The 9,414-nt window shown below is 60.7% G+C and overlaps 1 protein-coding gene across 5 annotated transcripts; it reads left to right on the forward strand.

Annotated features, from left to right (window-relative positions):
* The first annotated feature begins 413 nt into the window (after positions 1–413).
* On the forward strand, positions 414–8,916 carry LOC140503242 (josephin-2-like). 5 transcript variants are annotated; one of them, XM_072607010.1, is made up of 10 exons: positions 414–551; positions 642–786; positions 995–1,079; positions 1,504–1,653; positions 1,736–1,956; positions 2,047–2,201; positions 5,659–5,833; positions 7,430–7,555; positions 7,647–7,841; positions 7,973–8,916. In XM_072607010.1, the coding sequence occupies exons 1-10, from the start codon at positions 497–499 to the stop codon at positions 8,070–8,072; spliced, it is 1,407 nt and encodes a 468-aa protein (XP_072463111.1). In that variant the 5' UTR covers positions 414–496; the 3' UTR covers positions 8,073–8,916. The 5 variants fall into 5 exon arrangements, with proteins under 5 accessions (XP_072463111.1, XP_072463112.1, XP_072463113.1 ...); XM_072607011.1 differs by lacking the exons at positions 642–786; positions 995–1,079 and having other exon boundaries at positions 417–551; XM_072607012.1 differs by lacking the exons at positions 5,659–5,833; positions 7,430–7,555; positions 7,647–7,841; positions 7,973–8,916 and adding an exon at positions 3,300–3,457 and having other exon boundaries at positions 421–551.
* The last annotated feature ends 498 nt before the right edge of the window (positions 8,917–9,414 follow it).

Consider the following 9,414-nt stretch of genomic DNA (forward strand, 5'->3'; position numbering starts at 1 on the left):
GGTCAGAAACAAATGGCCCAGAAATAGAGAAGGGTCAGGTGAAAGAGACCCAGAGCCTATAAGAGACAGGCTGAGCCCCCATCTCTATATCTTGCTTCCAACCCCCTCCCTCAAATGGGATGAGGTCACCATGACAACCTGGCTGGGCCTGCAAGGGGGAGGGGAAAATTGCAGACTTCAGTGGCAATGAGGAGGGGGAAGGGGTTCAGAGCCCCCCTCCTCACCCAGAGAAGGAGGAGTTGGCCATGGATCATTAAAGTACATGCTGAGAGACAGCCTTTGAGACCCTTCCAACCCAGATCTTGGCTGATGAGAGAGGGAGGTGCCACCTGCTGAGTTTGGGAAGTTCTTTTTCTAGAGGGTTCAGGGATCTGCCCTCCCCTTATCTCGAGTCAGGGGCCTTGTTCCAGGCAACAAGCTCCAGGTCCAAAGGTCGCTGACCAAAGCTCAGCCCTGGACAGTGTCAGCCTGGTAGGAGGGCTTCAGGAGACCAGAGATGGCCCAGGATCAGAACCTGAAGAAGGTCGGCCTGCTGGGCTATGGGCGTCTTGGTGAGTAGGGTATCTGGCTCCTGCCTCTCAGCCCTGCCCCAGGGCTCCCTGGCTCCTGACCTGCCAGGTGTCTCTCTCCCATCCCCACAGGTCAGGCCTTGGCTGCTCGATTGCAGGCTGAGGGGGCCCAGCATGGCCTGGAGCTTGCCTTTGTCTGGAATCGGGACCCCAAGAGACTGAAGAGCACCCTGCCCCCTGCCCTGAGGCTCTCTGACCTCAGCACCCTGGGTGATAGGTCAGTGACCTCCAGCCTTGCTCTCCTGGTGGGGAATCCTCTATTTAAGAGATTTGGGGGTGCTCATCCATCTGCCACCACCTGGACTTCTCAGGATCTCTCCCCTCCCGTGACCTACCTTACAGGCATGTAGCACAGTGCTAGGCACATATATGCACTGATCAAATGCTTGTTCTCTCTCTCCATCTCCTTTCCATCCTCCCTACAGGAGTCCAGACTTGGTGGTTGAGGTTGCTCACCCCAAGATCATCCAGGACTTTGGGGCTCAGATCCTGAGCCATGCTGACCTCTTGGTGAGGATTTCCCTCACCTCCTGCACCCCAGCTTTCTGCTCTCAATAGGATATTGGATGACAAAGATTCTCAGGCCCCTCCCAGCTCCCATATCCTGTGGTGAAGCTCCCTATGTGCCCTGCACTAATGCCATATCCCCCCTGCCAAGCTCTCTTAGTCTGCTCTGGGCCCCTCCAACTCTGACATTCTCTGTCCTGTGCATTAAGCTCCCCCCATCCTGGGCTAATATTCTGGTTGAATTCCCTCCAAGCTCTGCCATTCCACCTTCTAAGACCCCTCCTGGCTCCAAAACTCTACCTTCTGTATTCCAAGGTGCCCCAGCTCTGACATCCTGGGCCCGTGATTCTAGATAGCTCTCCCTTTCTTGGGGCCCTGAACCCCAGGGCACTTTTCCTGCCCGGCTCCTCTTCTCCTGTCTTCCCAGGTGGGGTCCCCCTCGGCCCTTGCTGACAGGGACACAGAACAGCAGCTTCTGGAGGCCTCGAGGAAGTCAGGCCGTTCTGTGTTTGTGGCTCGGGGAGCTTTGTGGGGAGCTGAGGACATATCCCGGCTGGATGCATCTGGGGGGCTACAGGTAAGGAAGGTATGTGGTAGCTGAACTGGAGCAGGTTGGGATGTGACAGGAAATTTAGAGCCATAACCTGTGACCCCTCTAGAGTCTTTGCATCACGATGGCAACACACCCTGATGGCTTCCGGCTGGAGGGGCCCCTGGCCAGGGTCCCCAGGGAAGGGCCCCGGACTGTGCTTTATGAGGGGCCCGTCCGGGGACTCTGCCCCTTTGCCCCCCGCAATTCTAACACCATGGCAGCTGCCGCTCTGGCCGCCCCAAGCCTAGGCTTTGATGGTGTGGTTGGCATCCTGGTTTCTGACCTCAGGTGAGTTGGAACTGGGGCCAGAGAGTGAGGGGAGCCCTGACAGGGCATCAGCTCTGTCCCCAACCCATGACCCCAACCTTGTGACCCCAGCCTGGTCGACCAGCATGTGATTGATGTGGAGTTGAGGGGACCACCAGGCTCCAGTGGCCAGAGTTTCTGTGTCCGGACCCGGCGGGAAAACCCAGCAGAGCCTGGGGCAGTTACTGGCTCTGCCACCCTAACCACCTTCTGGGGCAGCCTCCTGGGTAAGCTTCAACCCCCTAGCTCGCAGCTCTGAACCCGATTCCCCCAGGCCCCACCGCTTCCCCTTTCCCTGATGGTGCCCCAAGTTTGGACCTCTGTCTATCCCCTGGCTGTCCCTGCTCCTTCTGTCTCACTGACTATTCCTGAAGTCCTGGACAGCTCCACGATCTCTCCAATATCAGGCAGTATCATCCAAGGTTTGATATCCCTAAAGAATGACTTTCAGAGTCTGGGACATTTTCCATAGTCTGGCTTAGTCTTCATTGTGAGGCACTTAGTTTAGTGGAACTCAGCAAGCATTTATGAAGTACCTGCTGTGAGCCTAGCTAAAGTTTGCAGGAAGTGACAGATAAGTCAGGTGGCTCTTGAGTCTCAGTGAGCTTCTGGGTGAGACCTGGACAGAGATCATGGCACATACCAAAGGAAAGGATCAATAATCTCAGGAACAAAACTCAGTGGCCAGTCCCGCCCTGTACGGTCTGGGAGACTTGGCAAGACATCTCGCTTCTCTAAGACTCTTTGCCCCTGTGCTTCCCCCAGGCAGACCTGGGCCTCCTCTCCCTCTGTGCCCCCATCTCTGTGCCCAGCACCAGGCAGGCCCAGGCCTCCTCTCCCTCTGTGCCCCCATCATGCCCAGCACCAGGCAGGCCCAGGCCTCCTCTCCCTCTGTGCCCCCATCATGCCCAGCACCAGGCCCAGGCCTCCTCTCCCTCTGTGCCCCCATCTCTGTGCCCAGCACCAGGCAGGCCCGGGCCTCCTCTCCCTCTGTGCCCCCTCCATGCCCAGCACCAAGCCTGCACTTCTTTCCAGCATGTTCCTTAGAGGCGAGCATACAGCAGGCGTCTAATCAATTTGTGTTGAATTAGAATCAGAGTGCAAAGAGAAAGGGATTGGGGACAGAGATTCCCAGAGACATCCCTGTGATCCTCACATCATCGATTTTGAGCAGAAAAGGCCATCTAAGCCTTCATCTGACAGATGGAGGAACTGAGGCAGGCAGGAGGGAAGTGACTGGCCTACCGCTAGTGTGGATCACAGGGGTGGGGGGATGGAGGGGGGAAACGGAGAGGCCATCTGTCTGTCTGTCTGTCTGTCTGCAGCCTGCGGCACCCACGGTACCCCAAAGCCTGGGATCCAGCTGTGCTGAGGTGGCCCAGGAGGAAGGCTGCCCTTTGCCTGGGGCCCAGACCCTGCCTCAGTTTCCCCTCTCTCCTGCCAGCCTCCTCAGCCAATAAAGTCTGGGGTGTCTTTGCTACAATGGGAATCTCTGATTTCCTCTGTGACTTGGGTCTTATGCTGGGAGCCCAGGGGGAGGAGAGGAGATCCTGACTCTGTGCTAGGCACAAGGGGCCAAGAAGGGAGCCCTGGGCTCAGTGTCCAGGTCATCAGTGCCCCTCCCTGCCAGCCCAGCCCCACCCAGTATTGTGTGGCACCCTGGGGGCGGAAGGTCCAGGGTTTGGGGTCCCCCCTGACCCCGAAGCATGTGGAGGTGAAGGGCCCCAGGTTTGGGGTCCTCCCCGAGGCATGTGGGGGTGAAGGAGCCTGGTTTTGGGGTCCCCCTGCCCCCCTCTGACCCCGAGGCATGTGGGGGTGAAGGAGCCTGGTTTTGGGGTCCCCCTGCCCCCCTCTGACCCCGAGGCATGTGGGGGTGAAGGAGCCTGGTTTTGGTGTCCTCCCTGCCCCCCCTCTGACCCCGAGGCATGTGGGGGTGAAGAAGCCTGGTTTGGGGGTCCCCCTGCCCCCCCTCTGACCCTGAAGCATGTGGGGGTGAAGGAGCCTGGTTTTGGGGTCCCCCGCCCCCATCCGACCCCTAGGTCTTGGAGGTCACCAGCACAAGATGGGGGTGTCAGCGGACCACCAGCTCCCCCAACACTGTGGGGGGCATTCAAGGCCTGCTTGGACCTGCTCCTGCTGGCGCCAGAGCCCAGGGCGCACCGCCTCAGTTTCCCCACTCTTGTCTCCTCCCCGGTGACTCAGTTTCCTCACGCTGTCCCTGTTTCCCCACCATTTGTTTGTTCCAACTCTGTGCCTCGGTTTCCCCACTACGCGCTTCTGACTCCCGAGGGATTATGGGAAGGCCATTTTAGGCCGCTCTGAGGACGCTTAGGAAAGTGTGGGCCTGAGGCGGCCGCGTGGCCTCCTGGGAAAATGAGTCCGCCGTTAGACGCGGGGGCTTCTGGGAAGGCCAATCCAGTGCCCGCCTCCACCTGGCCGTCTGGGCCTTGTGGGCCCGCCGCGGGAGGTTCTGGGAAGGCGAGTCCCATTGTAAGCCAAGGGGCTTCTGGGAAAGCGTCCCTCAGGAGGCCTCTGGGGCTGCTGGGAAAGCCTTCCGAAGGGGGCCGTGAGGATTTCTGGGAAGGTCAGCCCTGGCGCGGAGAGCTCTGGGAAGGCGAGTCCCACAGGGTCCGGTATGGGGGGCAGGGGTGGGGCTTGTTGCCAAGCGACTCAACAGGAGGGAGGGGCTCAGCCGGGGTTCGGGCTCTGCCTGAGCCTCAGTTTCCCCATTGGCGGGTCGGGCCGGGGCGGGGCGGGATCCCTAAGCGTCAGCCCGCGTCCCCGCGCCTGACTCAGCGCCTTGGTGCGGGCGGCGCCTCTGGGCCCCGGCTCTGGTCTCTGCCGCCCCTCCCCCAGTCTGTCTCTGTGACCCCTCCCCCCCAGCTGTCCGTCTGTGCCCCTCAGCTCCCCAAGTCTGTGTGTCTCTGGGCTCCCCTGTCTGCCCCCCAAATCGGAGTCTGTCTCTGAACCCCACTCTGTCTGTCTCTGGGCTCCCCTGTCTGCCCCCCAAATCGGAGTCTGTCTCTGAACCCCACTCTGTCTGTCTCTGGGCTCCCCTGTCTGCCCCCCAAATCGGAGTCTGTCTCTGAACCCCACTCTGTGTGTCTCTGGGCTCCCCTGTCTGCCCCCCAAATCGGAGTCTGTCTCTGAACCCCACTCTGTCTGTCTCTGGGCTCCCCTGTCTGCCCCCCAAATCGGAGTCTGTCTCTGAACCCCACTCTGTCTGTCTCTGGGCTCCCCTGTCTGCCCCCCAAATCGGAGTCTGTCTCTGAACCCCACTCTGTGTGTCTCTGGGCTCCCCTGTCTGCCCCCCAAATCGGAGTCTGTCTCTGAACCCCACTCTGTCTGTCTCTGGGCTCCCCTGTCTGCCCCCCAAATCGGAGTCTGTCTCTGAACCCCACTCTGTCTGTCTCTGGGCTCCCCTGTCTGCCCCCCAAATCGGAGTCTGTCTCTGAACCCCACTCTGTGTGTCTCTGGGCTCCCCTGTCTGCCCCCCAAATCGGAGTCTGTCTCTGAACCCCACTCTGTCTGTCTCTGGGCTCCCCTGTCTGCACCCCATCTCCACCCCCCAAATCTGAGTCTGTCTTGAACCCCTTGTCTCTGCCCCACCCATCTCTGCATCTCTGCCTCAACCTTCAATCAAGCCTGAGTGTGGCTCACGTGTGTCTCCCCGTGTGTGCACAGGACCCTGGATGTCGGGGAGCCCGGGGCCACTGGGAACCCCCAAGGAGGGGGCTGAGCCCCCGGTGCCCGTGTACCATGAGCGGCAGCGCCTGGAGCTGTGCGCGGTGCACGCCCTCAACAACGTCCTGCAGCAGCAGCTCTTTAGCCAGGAGGCCGCCGATGAGATCTGCAAGAGGTGACCTTCCCCTCCTGTGCCCCCCAGGACCCTCTGCTGCTGCGGGCACCCACGGGGAGGGGCGCCCTCTTGGGTCAGCTTCCCCATCTGGGCTGTCTCTGGGACAGTCAGAGTGTCTGAGGAAGGTCCAGAGGAGGCGAGTGAGGGGCCGTGCGGGCTGCAGCCTCGCTAGAGGCCCAGAGAAGGCCCTTAGAGCCTTCCAGCCTTCTCATTTTACAGATAGGGAAACTGAGGCTGGAGGGAGCTGGGGGGCTGCAGTCACCAATGTGGCAGAGGAAGGCTGATCTTGAATGCCAGACCAAGGAGGGACGCTTGCTTCCTAGGCTCTGGGGAGGGCTGACACGCAGGGATTCACAGGGGACTTGCCAGGCCTGGTTCTCTGCCTCTGCAAACGAGGGTGGTGCTTCTGGCCCCTCCCTGGGTCTGGGTGCGAGCCCAGGGGGAGCCTGGTCAGGAGAGCCGGCTGCAGTCAGAGAGGATCACCCGACGTGGAGGGACTGCTTGTCCACCCCAGGGACGGAGGCTGTCGAGGCTCTCCCGAAGGGGGCTGGAGGCAGTGGCCCCTGCCCCCCGGGAGCTGTGGATCTGGTGGCAGACATACAGACAGACAGCTAATTAAGGATCATAGGGGCGTCAGGTCCGTGCGGAGCAGGGAGAGCCCTCCAGGTGTGGGGAAGGCCCACAGGGCCTGGTCACTGCCCAGATGAGCCCATGGTGGGTGGCAGGCCGGGCGGAGGGTTTTGTACTCGACTGTGGGGGTTGTTGAGAAGGGGCTGAGAGCTTTAGGGACAAGAGGACCCATGACACGACTTGCAGTTGACTTGGGTTTGAGGGAGGGAGGGCGGTGCAAGGTCACCAGCCTCCCCTTGTTCTCCTGAGCGTCTGAGTCCAGCGGCCTGACCATCAGGACGACTGGAGACGGCCCAGAAGGCAGGGGGAGACCCTGGCCCTTTCAGTCCTATCGAATTCTCACTTTGAGTGAGGTCCACTGGTTCAATGGATAGGTTTCTCTAAATTCCTCGAGGGATAATCAAAAAGACAAAAAATCAGACTGGGAGGGAAGACCTTCAGGGCTCCTGGGTAAAAGACAAGCAATTACTGTTTAGTTGTTATGTGACGGGCAAATCCCTTTGGGGGCTGAACGAGCTTGGCCTGGAGCGGAGAGACAGGGCAGGCAGACCGCGGCAGCCATGGTGGGCAGCGATCCCTGCCCAGCGAAAGGCCCAGCGGAGAAGCCAGGGAGGTTCCAGCTGAGACCTCGTGGAGCCAGGGCCCCTTTGGTCCGTCCAACCAAACAAGTATCCGTTATGCTCCTACAGCACAAGGCCGTGTGTCTGGGCCAGAGGCAGGCACAAAGACAAAAGGAAAGGGGGGCCTCCCTCTGTGCCTTGCTTTCTCCTTTCTCCCTCTCTCAGGGGACCACAGGGGAAAGTGGGAGAGGGGAGGAGAAAGGTCTTCCTTCTGACTCTGCCTGTCCCATGGCGGAGGGGAGGCACCTGGCCGTGGGGGCGCAGGATTGAGCACATTCCCCACCTGGGTGCCCCTTGGGCATCCGAGCAGACGTTCCATCAGGGCCCTCCCCACTGCCCCCTCCAGGTTGGCCCCTGATTCCCGCCTGAACCCTCATCGGAGCCTCCTGGGCACAGGGAACTACGACGTGAATGTCATCATGGCTGCGCTTCAGGGCCTGGGGCTGGCAGCCGTGTGGTGGGACCGGCGTAGGTGAGAGGGGATGGGGGAGGAGAGAAGGAGGGGGAGCTGGCGTCCCAGCAGGCCATGCCCAGCTGAACCTCCTCCCCACCCTGTTCCCCAGGCCCTTGGCCCAGCTGGCCTTGCCCCAAGTACTGGGATTCATCCTGAACCTGCCCTCCCCTGTGTCCCTGGGTCTGCTGTCCCTTCCCCTGCAGCGGCGGCACTGGGTGGCCTTGCGCCAGGTGGGCGGCATTTACTACAACTTGGACTCAAAGCTTCGGGAACCCATGGCCCTGGGTGGTGAGGCCGAGCTCAGGTGAGCGGAGGTCAGGTGAAGGGAGGACAGGCTGTGGGAGGGAGGGCTCGGGTACATTGGAGGGAGATGAGCTTCGTGGGGAGCACACTGGGGACACCCAGCAGAAACCTGCCTCTCCCCTTCTTCCCCAGGGATTTCCTCTCCGCTGCCCTGGCCAAGGGACCGTGTGAGGTGCTTCTGGTGGTAACCAAAGAGGTTGAAGCCGCGGGCAGCTGGCTGCAGGCGACCTGAGTACCCCCTCCCCGGCAGCAGGTCCCGAGGGACCCCCCAGCCTGGGCCCCCTGCCCTGGGCCACTACCTCTCCCTGTCACATTGCTGCTATCCTCGCCCCCATTGGCTGTGCTCCCGGTGTGAGCTTGCCCTCTCCGGGTCTCTGGCCTCCCTGCCCTAGCTTCTGTCTGTGGGGCTTTCAGTGTCTGGATCGTGTCAGGATCAGTTGTTGAAGGCCTCCTGGGGGGAAGGGAGGACAAATGGCAAAGGGGGTTCCAGGCAGCCACTTCCTTAATAAACCCGGCGGCAGGCTGGCGCTGCCTTGGGCCTGCTGTACCTGGGGCCCTCCTCAGCCTTATCTCCCCTCGCTGCCCTCCAGGCACAAAGTGCTCCAGTTAGATTGGGGCCTCTCCCACTGTGGCCAGGCCCTCTCTGCCAGATCCCATGCTCTCCCTTCCTCACCAGTCAGGTTCCATTGAATCCAGCAGGTTCATCCCCAGCCCGTGCTGGGTGCCAAGGGCTAGATGCTGGGGGCAGGCCTGGGGCCTCAGCATGGGAAGGGGCCATGTGCTGGCCAGGGGAGCAGCCAGCTTCTGCTCAGACCTGGCCGGGGCTGGAGGCCACAGAGCTGGACTTCCTGGGGCCCTGTGGGTCTCTGTGTCCCTGGCAAGTTATTTTACCTTCTGAAGACTGACTTTCCTCATCGGTAAAATGGGGATAAACATAGCCCCCACCTCACAGGGCTGCCGAGAGCTAAGGGACGCCTTGGCCCACCTTCACCTTCAATGACAGCCATTATGGTATTGATTACAAGATTCAAATTTTGTGTCTCTGATAAGCTCATTAAAAGACCTGTCAAGTGCTATTTGAGGGCTGAGGGTCATAGTCTTTGCAGCGGAGGGAGGGGAGGGCTGGGGAATGTCCTGATCTGGCTAGAACAGCGCATGTGTGGGCAGCAGTGCCAAGTCAGGAGAGGCCTTGAATGCCAGGCCCAGGATGCTTTAGCCAGTTATCAGGCCTTGAGCACCAAGCTGTTTGGAGGGATTGGGCAGCCCTGTAGGGAGGCTGCTGGAGTGGCCCAGTTTTGTGGCAAATAGGAGATGAGCTACAAAACAGGAGGAACAGGGAACCATGGGGGAACGTGACCCACACAGGAGGCCAATGTTGGACCTGTTCAGGAGGAGAAACAGGTGGGGGATCAGAGGGGTAGGGTGGGGCCTCCCTAGAGACAGGCAGAGCTGCTGGAAGAGGCAGCTGGGAGGCCTCTGCCCACCCTCCCACCCACACCCCCCCACTCTGACGCCTCTCTCCACTCTGTTCCCTACATACGTCTGTCCATCTCGTGCCCTGAGTGTGGCTGCCT

This window comes from Notamacropus eugenii, chromosome 5, assembly GCF_028372415.1.
Source record: "Notamacropus eugenii isolate mMacEug1 chromosome 5, mMacEug1.pri_v2, whole genome shotgun sequence".
Classification (NCBI taxonomy): domain Eukaryota; kingdom Metazoa; phylum Chordata; class Mammalia; order Diprotodontia; family Macropodidae; genus Notamacropus; species Notamacropus eugenii.